We start from the raw sequence: 12,036 nt of genomic DNA on the forward strand, positions 1-12,036 counted from the left end.
GAATAAAGTAGGTCGAATAGAAAACATATTATAAAGCATATCAACTAAGCTTGTTCATATTTTAGTAACATACATGTATATTACTTACTTATATGCAATAAATAAATATATATATATATATATATATATATATATATATATATATATATATATATATATATTGCATATATATATATATATATATTGCATATAGGAATGTGATTGGGTGCGGAGGAGGTCCCAGGTGAATGAGATTTGAGCTGTTGATCAAATCTAGATCAACAACTCAAATTAATGAAGAAAAAAAGCACGTCTTGAGAAGAAAGAAGCAAAGTGTAAAAATGATGCACCTTAATAAGTGTTACAAAGACGCACCTTAAGTAGTAAAATCACGCACCTTATCTTAAGTGTTAAAATAACGCATCTTAAGTGTTAAACGGATACACCTTAAACTTTGAAAAGACGCACTTTAAGCTTTAGAATGACACACTTTAAGTTTCAACAAATAACGCACCTTAAATTCTCAAGTGTATAACTGGCGCACCTTAAATTCGGAAGTGTATAACTAACGTACCTTAAGTGTTAAATTTGCGCACATAATAGGTTAACATCCTTCTTTTTGGAAGGGCTACAACAATGCCATCAAACCATATGAAAACTTTATAGCTATTTTTTAGAGATCATTTTTCAAAAAATATTTTTCTTATTTTGAAATAGACCCTACTATCAAATAAATTTTAAAGTTAATGTGTAACAGTGTAAGAATAAAAAAAATTTGGTTGTTGAAGGATTAATAAAAGTTACGCAAGCAAGCGGCAAGTAGTTGTGCTATTAGTAACTGATATTCATAGCTTCTTACTCTTTAAAACCTTCAATAATTCATATTTCACTCCCAATACTCACACAAACCATAACTGAAATTAAACAATAAACATGGTGAACTTTGTGGATGCTCAGAAGCCATTGTTGCACTTCGTAATGAAACTGGCCGGTGTTATACCTCATGCCGTCGAGATCCAGCCAGGAACCGTAATGAACTTCTGGGTTCCCATTAACACCGTCAAAAACCCCAAGAAGCGCAACAAAGCCACCACCGCCCCCACCTCCAACGCCGGCGTCGTCGCCGTCGACGCCAAACCATCCAAACCCGTGGTGGTTCTCGTGCACGGCTTCGCCGGGGAGGGGATTCTGACGTGGCAGTTCCAGGTCGGGTGGCTGAAGAAGTATGCCATCTACGTGCCTGACCTCCTCTTCTTCGGCGGCTCCGTCACGGACAGCGACGACCGGTCGCCGGCTTTTCAGGCGGAGTGTTTGGGCAAGGGGCTGAGGAAGCTCGGGGTGGAGAAGTGCACGGTGGTTGGGTTTAGCTACGGCGGCATGGTGGCGTTCAAGATGGCGGAGCTCTTCCCGGAGATGGTGGAGGCCTTGGTAGTCTCCGGTGCAATATTGGCGACCACTGAGGATATCATCACCCCCACGGTTAATAGCTTAGGATTCTCTTCTTCCTCGGAGCTGCTATTGCCTACCTCTGTCAAAGGTCTCAAGGCTCTTCTTAAGGTTTCTGCTTATAGAAAACTCTGGTTCCCTAATCGCCTTTACAAGGATTTCCTTGAGGTATAGTAATTAATATACTGGATTAAAGAGGTGTTTGGTAAATAGCTGTTAGCTGATTGGATCAGTGAATTTGACCAATTGATGATAACATTAGCTGATTGTAGAAAAATATTGTGTAAATTAGTTATTAGCTAATAGCCGACTACATGCGAAAAGTTACGCTAGGAATAGAGAATGAAGGTCCACGTAGTATTTTCCTTATTTGAATTATGATGGCAGGTGATGTATGGCAACAGGAAGGAAAGGAGTGAACTGCTAGAAGGCTTGGTAGTTAGCAACAAAGATATTACTATCCCAGCTTTTCCCCAGGTAGTCAACTACCTTTTTCTATGGTCCCGATATATCAACATCAGTGTCAATAATATTGAGTTGTTAATACAACACACCAAAAAATAGTATATATAACTATACATGATATTATTGACATCAGTGCTAATTGACACTATAGGAAAAATATTCCAATGTCTATATCCAAAATATCCCACAACCCACTNTATTGCATATATATATATATATATATTGCATATAGGAATGTGATTGGGTGCGGAGGAGGTCCCAGGTGAATGAGATTTGAGCTGTTGATCAAATCTAGATCAACAACTCAAATTAATGAAGAAAAAAAGCACGTCTTGAGAAGAAAGAAGCAAAGTGTAAAAATGATGCACCTTAATAAGTGTTACAAAGACGCACCTTAAGTAGTAAAATCACGCACCTTATCTTAAGTGTTAAAATAACGCATCTTAAGTGTTAAACGGATACACCTTAAACTTTGAAAAGACGCACTTTAAGCTTTAGAATGACACACTTTAAGTTTCAACAAATAACGCACCTTAAATTCTCAAGTGTATAACTGGCGCACCTTAAATTCGGAAGTGTATAACTAACGTACCTTAAGTGTTAAATTTGCGCACATAATAGGTTAACATCCTTCTTTTTGGAAGGGCTACAACAATGCCATCAAACCATATGAAAACTTTATAGCTATTTTTTAGAGATCATTTTTCAAAAAATATTTTTCTTATTTTGAAATAGACCCTACTATCAAATAAATTTTAAAGTTAATGTGTAACAGTGTAAGAATAAAAAAAATTTGGTTGTTGAAGGATTAATAAAAGTTACGCAAGCAAGCGGCAAGTAGTTGTGCTATTAGTAACTGATATTCATAGCTTCTTACTCTTTAAAACCTTCAATAATTCATATTTCACTCCCAATACTCACACAAACCATAACTGAAATTAAACAATAAACATGGTGAACTTTGTGGATGCTCAGAAGCCATTGTTGCACTTCGTAATGAAACTGGCCGGTGTTATACCTCATGCCGTCGAGATCCAGCCAGGAACCGTAATGAACTTCTGGGTTCCCATTAACACCGTCAAAAACCCCAAGAAGCGCAACAAAGCCACCACCGCCCCCACCTCCAACGCCGGCGTCGTCGCCGTCGACGCCAAACCATCCAAACCCGTGGTGGTTCTCGTGCACGGCTTCGCCGGGGAGGGGATTCTGACGTGGCAGTTCCAGGTCGGGTGGCTGAAGAAGTATGCCATCTACGTGCCTGACCTCCTCTTCTTCGGCGGCTCCGTCACGGACAGCGACGACCGGTCGCCGGCTTTTCAGGCGGAGTGTTTGGGCAAGGGGCTGAGGAAGCTCGGGGTGGAGAAGTGCACGGTGGTTGGGTTTAGCTACGGCGGCATGGTGGCGTTCAAGATGGCGGAGCTCTTCCCGGAGATGGTGGAGGCCTTGGTAGTCTCCGGTGCAATATTGGCGACCACTGAGGATATCATCACCCCCACGGTTAATAGCTTAGGATTCTCTTCTTCCTCGGAGCTGCTATTGCCTACCTCTGTCAAAGGTCTCAAGGCTCTTCTTAAGGTTTCTGCTTATAGAAAACTCTGGTTCCCTAATCGCCTTTACAAGGATTTCCTTGAGGTATAGTAATTAATATACTGGATTAAAGAGGTGTTTGGTAAATAGCTGTTAGCTGATTGGATCAGTGAATTTGACCAATTGATGATAACATTAGCTGATTGTAGAAAAATATTGTGTAAATTAGTTATTAGCTAATAGCCGACTACATGCGAAAAGTTACGCTAGGAATAGAGAATGAAGGTCCACGTAGTATTTTCCTTATTTGAATTATGATGGCAGGTGATGTATGGCAACAGGAAGGAAAGGAGTGAACTGCTAGAAGGCTTGGTAGTTAGCAACAAAGATATTACTATCCCAGCTTTTCCCCAGGTAGTCAACTACCTTTTTCTATGGTCCCGATATATCAACATCAGTGTCAATAATATTGAGTTGTTAATACAACACACCAAAAAATAGTATATATAACTATACATGATATTATTGACATCAGTGCTAATTGACACTATAGGAAAAATATTCCAATGTCTATATCCAAAATATCCCACAACCCACTCCCAGGGGTTTGGGGTGTGATAATTGAACATAATTGTTGAGTGATCTTTTAACATGTTGGTGGTGTCATTTAATAGAGAATACACCTTCTGTGGGGTGAGAATGATCAGATTTTCAAGTTGGAGCTAGCACAAGAAATGAAAGAGTAAGTTCCTAAGGCTATATATATGTAACACAAAATATTAAATAAAGAACAAACATGGTCAAGTTAATAGACTTTGTCAGTGCCCAAGAACATCAGATTGAAACCAGTTTCCACTTCAATGAAGTCTCCAAATAAACACAAAAAGGATCTACGAAGAACTACACATAAAACATGCCACCTATTATTCAGCAAAAAAGCTGAAGAGTATTGAGATTCTTTAAATACCAATGCTTTTAGCTTTACATGATGACAGGAAACTAGGAAGCAAGACGACGTTTCAAGGCATAAAGAAGGCGGGTCACCTGGTTCACCTAGAGCGGCCTTGCGTCTACAACAGGTTTCTCAAGCAGTTCCTTGCTTCCCTGTATGGCGATAAACCCAAAAAGTGACGATAAAACAACTACCAAGTAGCAACAATCTTCATTCATGAATTCAATGTTCAGTTTTTATCCCAGGCATATATCTATCATATTTATTCAAAGTTTGGGATATAAAAACTTAATTAAGGCTGCAAAGTTATAATGAATTGGATTTCTTTGCACACCTGACATAACAGAACATATTCACAATTTTGCACCAAATGCTGGCAGTATGATAGTCGATATATATTCAAGCAAAACTCGTCATCTGAAAGATGTTTGAATTTCTTCCAGTGTCTTTCCTTTAGTTTCAGGAACCCAGAGTTTTACAAAAACCACGGTGAAAGCTGACACTAAAGCATAAATGGTAAACGTTCCTGTTGAAAAGATAATAACGATATAGTACCTCATAAAATAAAGACAGAAGCTAGCACAAGACACAGAGAGAGAGAAGAGAGAACCTCCTTCACTCCAACTCATAAGCAAGTTAGCAGTCATTGTGACGCCCCATGCGGTTAGCCAATTGCACAGCGTTGCTACACTGCCACCGAGACTTTTAATGTTCACAGGCAGTACCTGGGATAACCATACTTAAAACATGTAAGCTATTTTCTAGTCATAATTACACAAGTCCTTATTCATATAATACGTTAAAGTAAACTACTTTAGTTTGAATATAGTTAGGCCATCAGCCAATCACCTTCATGCATAATTACTTACTTTAAGTTGTATTGAGTGCTTTACACTATAGCGATGTGATATTAACTCTAGTCATACCTCAGACATTATAATCCACGGAACACCCCCCAATCCTATAGCAAAACCAATCACAAAAATCTGCCAAAATAAAGTAGTGAAGAAGAGATAAGCCATCAAAAGCTCCACAAAGACGACAAGAATTAGAAGCCTTTTAAGAGCCTAGGAGGTGTACCAGTAATCCAGTCACAGACATTATTCCAAACTGAAAATGCAAATGTTCTGGAGTGGAATCCTGTGCCAATCAGTGGAAAATAATTACAAAAGACTGTTTGGTCAGTCCCAACATTGTGTAAGAACTATTCGGGTTAATGGTTAACAAATTATTTCAATATAAGGTTCAGCACTTAAAAATACAGACCTTCAAAAAGAATGCAGCTGCAACAACGAAGCTGCTAACGGTCATTGTTGATGCAGATATCTGGAAAAAATACAGAGAAAATCTTGATATGTAAACTTTGGGGACTTTTCTGTCTTACATAGTAAATCTGAGTTTTGCAGCACTGGCAGAACATACAAGAAGAAGCAGCCTGCGGCCAGCCCTCTCCATCAACAATGTAGCTATCACAGTGACAATCACCTTTTTCAACAAAATATTATTTCTGTTAATGATTTGTAGTCTGAATATTTTTTTTCATAAAAACAGATATCTACTAAACTCTGGAGACAGAAATTACTTGAATAGCCCCAAGTCCAAATGTTGCAGCCTGATTGGATGAAACTCCTGTTTTGAAACATTAGATTTAGATATTGAACCATTTTCCATGTCATAGCCTCTTACAATTACCTCAGATTAGTATCAACACTTAAGACCAATGCAGCATTAGAATTTGGAAACGTATAAAGAAAGTTGGCTTTAAAAGATATAGAGTTCATACTTGACGGTAAGCAAGTTTTAATGTATAACTTTTGAAAGGTAAAACACTTCTTATTGGCTTAAATACTTCAATCCATCTTACTATGATGCATTAAAAATGTACAAGTCCAAGAACAATGAGAGGAAATTTATTACACCTAGCTAGCATCCATTATTTGTGAATTCATGTAATGGGAAGCTTACAGTTAAAAGCACAGGGTAGGCAAACTCACCGGCAGATTTAAAGATGTTAGTAGAATAGAACAGGATGCCATTGATGCCACTTAGTTGCTGGAGAACGAGTAATCCAATACCTACCTGTGTGATGAAATACCCCATGGAATGAAAACCGCAAAGGGCTCAGAACGGTAAAATTTTCATCACATGTAATTAATGGCTTGTTGAAACTACAAATACAAGAGGGAGGTTTACCATCAAAGGATAGTAATACTGTCTTCTTTTAAATTCATAAAACTGGATGGCAGTCTTTTTACTTGTTGCCCCCACAGATCTCTGTAGCCAGGACAAGCACAATAAATAACTGCGAAGACATGAAAGCATTGGAAGAAACAAAGAAGTAGTGCAAAGTTTCGTGTATAAAAATCGAGGTTCACATCAGTCATATGACCATATCCAAACTAATAAATATGTCTAAATCCTGTCATAAAGTGAAATTTGTTTGAGTTCAATATGATACCTTTATCTCATTCACTTCAGAGGTGATGTCAGTACTAAAGCCTCGTAGAACTTGCAATGATGTTTCAAAATCATCAGCTAACCCCCTTTGAGCCTACATTTTACAGTGGACAGAGAAATCAGGATATGAGAATACTTGACCCAATTATATCAAAACTTGTATCTGCAACCTTACCAACCAACGTGGAGATTCTGGTATAAAAAAGAGACCAGGTATCAAGATTGTGCATGGTATCATCCCTGCATGTTACCATGGACATTTCATGAATTAAAGGTCTGGTATCTTTAACATTCAATATTTACAGACAAAAGAAGTCGCATTACAAGTCTCTTTCGAAAGAGGCCATGTCAAATTACTTAGCCTTGAAATCTTGTTAACTTTCCACTAACCAAATCTCTGGCTAAATAGGAAGATTGACAAGATAAAACTCAGAAGATGAAGACAGCTTAGGCATCAATGAATCACATTCCACATAGGCAAGAAACTGACAAATGATGATTCTAGTTCAAAAGGTTGCCAAATATGCAAAATTTCAGTAAGGTAAATAAAAAATGAACTTCTTACCTATAATTGCAAGCACTCTCCAAGGCACAAAAATCCCCAATAGATATGTGAGCATTATTCCAACAGTTACTGATAGCTAAATAGAAAAATGGATGAAAATAACAGCAATTTCATTTACCAAGAATAACATCAAAGAACAATTTAAATTGTAACTGAAGTACCTTCTAATTTGAAGGCTAGCTGTGTAACAAACCTGGTTAATGGATACAAGAACTCCTCTAGAGTTCTGAGGCGATATCTCTGCTATATAGACAGGCACCTATAGATTATAAGAACTCTTCTCTTAACCAGAACTTATCATCATGAATTCTACCAGAATAACTCTTGAATCAAATATGTTTAGTTTACCACATAAGATATTATACCGACGCCAAAACCCGCCAATAACCTTCCCAGATACAGAGATGAAGCATCCTGTGAACAACGAAGCCAAGTAAATTTCAATCTAGAGATACAACAGACTTACAACAATTTCAAGCCATCCCAGCATTTCATGAATGATTGAAAACTGCAATAAAAAATACTCACACTGGCAAATGAAATGGCAAACCACCCAAGTACATTAGGAACTGAAGCAATCATCAGAGTCTGCATTTGGAATTATACACAAAATAACTAAAATTTATTTGTTTTTTTTTTTTTTTAAAGGAGAGAAATACTCCATGGCTATTCACAAACAGAAAGGAAAAACTTGCTGCATATACCCCTTTTCGCCCTATGTATTCTGAAATCTGACCACTTGATATTGCACCAACCATGGCACCCACATTTGCTAAAGATCCAAACAGAGAGAACTGTCCAGCAACAATCGAGTTACACAAACATAAATTTCGTATAAATTTCGCATTCTATTTCATTTAATCAGACAAACATTTCTACCATGATCAAAGTGAAGAACATTAAGAAAAAAAAAAAATTACTCCGTATCTTTTAGGGCGAAAATTCAAACCTCGGAAATGGTGAGCCCAAGATCTTTGATAATATCAGCTTGTGTAGGATTAGAATAACCACACTGTAACATTAAATTACCCATTTATCCAACAATGATTATAATTTATAAGCACATACGTATGCATAGGGGATATATGCATGGTTGTACGTACAGTGAAACCGAATTGGATGGGCCCTAAACCGACGATGAAGACGCAGAGATAAATGGAGATGGACTCGCGGGCGGACGAGGTCATGCTTCCGAACTGCGTGGAGCCCATGCGGTACCAGCTTCCGTGGTGGAGCAAGGGCTTTCGAAGCCCATCCTCGGCGGCGGGGGAGGCGTCGTCTGGGGAACTCATGGCGGCGGCGGCGCAGGGGAGCTGAAAGGGGAAGGCAGGTGAGAAGTGCAATGGATTATAAAAGGTAAACTGCTCTGCAATGGTCTACTAAAATGGTGGAGAAGCTGACCGAGTTATACGCACAGGATGCTGACTGTAAGAATGTAAGATCATGAATGTCAAGGTTGTAAAATTTTTATTCACTTTTTCATTTTCTTATAAAAATAAATAAAATAGAATATGATACACTCATGAGTAATTCGATATATAGGAGGTCCTGGCCTTTGGTAGAAATTTTAAATTTAGTTTTAGATTATTGTTTTTGTCATTTAGCATCTAAATTATAGTAATATTTTGGATACTTTTAGTCATTTGGATAATTTTTTGATAAAATTTTATTTTAGGCAAAGATATTTTCGTCTCTTCAGGTTTTTTTAAATAATTTTTTCAATGAATTAATTCTAACGGGATCCTTTATATTTTGTGGCAGTTTCAAATTTAGCCTCTGACAATCGTTTTTTGTCATTTAACAATATTTTGGACACTTTTGGTCATTCCGAAGACTTTTTCAAGTGAAACCCTATTTTATGCCATGGCATTTTGTCATTTTGGCCTCTTCAATTTTTTTTACTTGCAAGTTTTTTTTTTCGATTTTCATCTCTTTAGCCGTGGATTGCACCATTTCCTTCACTCGGCTCTTATCTTCATCTCCTTCAACCCGCCCCAAATCGTTCTTCGTCAATGGTGATACCAAGTAGGTGAGGTCCCCGGGTGTTGGAGAATCATTTTGCAACGCAATTAGAAAGGTTAGGATGTCGCCACTCGGTTGACTTCAGTCTGACCGCTATTGTTTTAATTAGTCAATGATTATGTGAATCATCTGCTACAGTTGTAGATCCCAAAAAAAGCCTCTTCTTTATCGTCGAAAAAATCAAAAGTATCCAAAATATAATAGTTTGTTAAATTAAATGACAAAAATGATTGTCTGGACTAAATTTGGAATTGCCACCGAAGAGAATAGATCTCTACTGGAATAAAATTTGAAAAAAATTTGAAGAGATGAAAATGCCCTTGCTTAAAATAGAAAAAATATCAAAATGACCAAAAGTGTCCAAATGATAGTCTGGAGTGTTAAATGACAAAAACGATAGTATGAAACTAAAACAAGAGACCTCTGCTAGAATTAACTCTACACTCATATACTAAAGAGCATCCACAACAACTCCAATCAAATTTGAATTTTTCTAAATCTAATGGCATCTTATCCCCTTTATCTCTTTATTTTGTGAGTTCAGTTCATCCCCTTCATATAATCTTCTCACTTATTTTTCTCTCCCATCCTTCCCCTATTTTTGTGGACCCTATTAATCCTACATACCATCTACAAAGTATTATTTTATTCAATTTTCTATAATAATAATTTCTACAAGTTGTTGCCAAAGACCTTGTAGTCTAGTGGCACCCGGTGTCCTGGTTTACACTCCCACGTGCTTCAGTAGGTTGAGAAAGTTCACAGAGTAAAAGCCGCCTCAATGGTTGTGATGTTGTCTCAAGTATTCAAGTTGTTCAAACCATTTTCCTTAGCGTGCTTAATAAGATCATTTTTGAAATTTCGAGACAAGCTCCTTTGAATATTCATGCCATTAATTATGCTTAGATGGGGTCTCTATGGTATTCAATTTGTTCAAACCCGATTATTCTTGTAATAGTTTCACAATGTATGTTCTTCTAATGCCTTAACTTGGTTACTAATAGCAGTAATATCATATTATATATGTAAAGATTAGATACTGTATATTATTTTGGTAGAGATTTATTTCTTGTTGCCTTGTTTAAGTAGATTGATTGAAAGTGTTTTAGGTAAGATTGAGATAGTAGCCTTGAATATATTTTGCTCTGCTCTGCTCTCAGTGAATAACACAGAACTGCTCTTCATTTTCTTCTGCTTCTTACTGTATTAACATGGCATCAGAGCCAGAAGTTGAAGTTGACAGTAAGAAGGTGGAACAAATGAAGAGAGTGATTTCTCCCTATGATTTGAACTCAAATGATAATCCTGGAAACATCATCACCCAAGTCAGACTACGTGGTGATGAGAACTATGATGAATGGGCTCGTGCTGTTCGAACATCGCTACGGGCTAGACGAAAATGGGGTTTCGTAGAAGGAACCATACCAGAACCTGACAAGGAATCGTCTGTATATGACGATTGGTGGACTGTTCAATCCATGTTGGTGTCATGGATTCGAAACACTATCGATTCCGACTTGTGCACAACCATCTCGCACATGGAAAATGCAAAGGACATGTGGGATGATATTAAGGAGCGGTTTTCAGTTGCAAATGGACCGCGAATTCAGCAGATCAAAACCGAGTTAAGTGAGTGCAAACAGCGTGGGATGTCCATAGTTGCATATTATGGAAAGTTGAAGGCACTTTGGGATGATTTGGCTAACTATGATCAAATCCCTACATGTTTGTGTGCTGGATGCAAATGTGATATTTCAACAAAACTTGAAAGACGTAGAGAAGAGGAAAAAGTGCATCAATTTCTGATGGGTTTGGATGAGGCAAGTTATAGCACTGTAAGGACCAACATGTTGGCAACAGAACCTCTGTCATCTCTAAATAAAGTGTACGCGGACTTAATCCGTGAAGAAAGGGTGAAGAATGCAACTCGGGTGGCAGAAGAGCGTGGAGAAGTGATGGGACTTGCTGTGCAAGCAGGAAACAAAGGAAAAGGACGAGAAGTGACGGGAAAAAATGTCCTTTGTGCTGGTTGTGGAAGGACTGGGCATGATATATCAGGCTGTTTCAAGATCATAGGATATCCAGATTGGTGGGGAGATCGTCCACGTAGAGGAGAAAAATTGATAGGACGAAATGGAGTAGGCCGTGGAACTGGACGTGGGAATGGAAGCGGAAGGGGAGGTTCCGTGAGAGCAAATGCCACCCAGACAATGAAGATAGGAGAAAATACAGGGACAGAGAATGACTTAGAGAAATTTGGTGTTCCAGGCCTAAGCAATGAGCAGTGGCAGAATCTTCTTGCCATTTTGAATACTCATAAGGCTAACGGAGATAAAATGACAGGTAAAAATATGCAATGGATAATTGACACAGGAGCATCAAACCATATGACGGGGAATTCAAATATTTTGTTTGGATTACGAGAAGTGAATGGATGCCCCGTAGGCTTGCCAGATGGACGGAGTACGATAGCTACTAAGGAGGGATCGTTAGACCTTGATGAAAATTTGCGACTAAGAAATGTTCTTTATGTGCCCAAATTAAATTGCAATCTTATTTCCGTGTCGCAGTTGATAGATGAATCAAATTGTATTATCCAATTTACTAATAATGTGTGTGTTAT

The 12,036-nt window shown here is 37.9% G+C and overlaps 3 protein-coding genes across 6 annotated transcripts; 2 read left to right on the plus strand and 1 right to left on the minus strand.

Annotated features, from left to right (window-relative positions):
• The first annotated feature begins 846 nt into the window (after positions 1-846).
• Positions 847-2,071, plus strand: LOC116019203. Its single transcript, XM_031259350.1, has 2 exons — positions 847-1,593; positions 1,813-2,071. Exons 1-2 carry the CDS (start codon positions 913-915, stop codon positions 1,987-1,989), a joined length of 858 nt encoding a protein of 285 aa, XP_031115210.1. The 5' UTR covers positions 847-912; the 3' UTR covers positions 1,990-2,071.
• A 704-nt stretch (positions 2,072-2,775) lies between these two features.
• On the plus strand, positions 2,776-4,697 carry LOC116019202 (epoxide hydrolase 4-like). Of its 4 annotated transcripts, none has more exons than XM_031259346.1 (4): positions 2,776-3,522; positions 3,742-3,831; positions 4,092-4,159; positions 4,413-4,697. In XM_031259346.1, the coding sequence occupies exons 1-4, from the start codon at positions 2,842-2,844 to the stop codon at positions 4,546-4,548; spliced, it is 975 nt and encodes a 324-aa protein (XP_031115206.1). In that variant the 5' UTR covers positions 2,776-2,841; the 3' UTR covers positions 4,549-4,697. The 4 variants fall into 4 exon arrangements, with proteins under 4 accessions (XP_031115206.1, XP_031115207.1, XP_031115208.1 ...); XM_031259347.1 differs by having other exon boundaries at positions 2,776-3,465; XM_031259348.1 differs by lacking the exon at positions 4,092-4,159.
• On the minus strand, positions 4,393-8,683 carry LOC116019201 (sugar transporter ERD6-like 6). The gene is made up of 19 exons (XM_031259345.1): positions 8,495-8,683; positions 8,341-8,403; positions 8,096-8,185; positions 7,920-7,979; positions 7,740-7,805; positions 7,585-7,650; positions 7,392-7,467; positions 7,002-7,066; positions 6,828-6,920; positions 6,563-6,643; positions 6,364-6,448; positions 5,952-5,998; positions 5,792-5,854; positions 5,636-5,695; positions 5,450-5,509; positions 5,296-5,355; positions 4,980-5,094; positions 4,704-4,895; positions 4,393-4,521 (listed from the first exon to the last, which is right to left on the minus strand). Exons 1-18 carry the CDS (start codon positions 8,681-8,683, stop codon positions 4,783-4,785), a joined length of 1,452 nt encoding a protein of 483 aa, XP_031115205.1. The 3' UTR covers positions 4,393-4,521; positions 4,704-4,782.
• Positions 8,684-12,036: the final 3,353 nt, after the last annotated feature.

Source organism: Ipomoea triloba, chromosome 5 (assembly GCF_003576645.1).
Source record: "Ipomoea triloba cultivar NCNSP0323 chromosome 5, ASM357664v1".
NCBI lineage: Eukaryota > Viridiplantae > Streptophyta > Magnoliopsida > Solanales > Convolvulaceae > Ipomoea > Ipomoea triloba.

Coding starts and splice junctions, on each gene's coding strand:
- LOC116019203 (XM_031259350.1), top strand. CDS start 913: ATGGTGAACTTTGTGGATGCTCAGAAGCCATTGTTGCACTTCGTAATG. Junction 1,594..1,812: donor TTTACAAGGATTTCCTTGAG/GTATAGTAATTA, acceptor TTATGATGGCAG/GTGATGTATGGCAACAGGAA.
- LOC116019202 (XM_031259346.1), top strand. CDS start 2,842: ATGGTGAACTTTGTGGATGCTCAGAAGCCATTGTTGCACTTCGTAATG. Junction 3,832..4,091: donor CTATCCCAGCTTTTCCCCAG/GTAGTCAACTAC, acceptor GTCATTTAATAG/AGAATACACCTTCTGTGGGG. Junction 4,160..4,412: donor CTAGCACAAGAAATGAAAGA/GTAAGTTCCTAA, acceptor ACATGATGACAG/GAAACTAGGAAGCAAGACGA.
- LOC116019201 (XM_031259345.1), bottom strand. CDS start 8,683: ATGAGTTCCCCAGACGACGCCTCCCCCGCCGCCGAGGATGGGCTTCGA. Junction 8,186..8,340: donor TTGGGCTCACCATTTCCGAG/GTTTGAATTTTC, acceptor GTTGCTGGACAG/TTCTCTCTGTTTGGATCTTT. Junction 7,651..7,739: donor TCGGTATAATATCTTATGTG/GTAAACTAAACA, acceptor TATAATCTATAG/GTGCCTGTCTATATAGCAGA.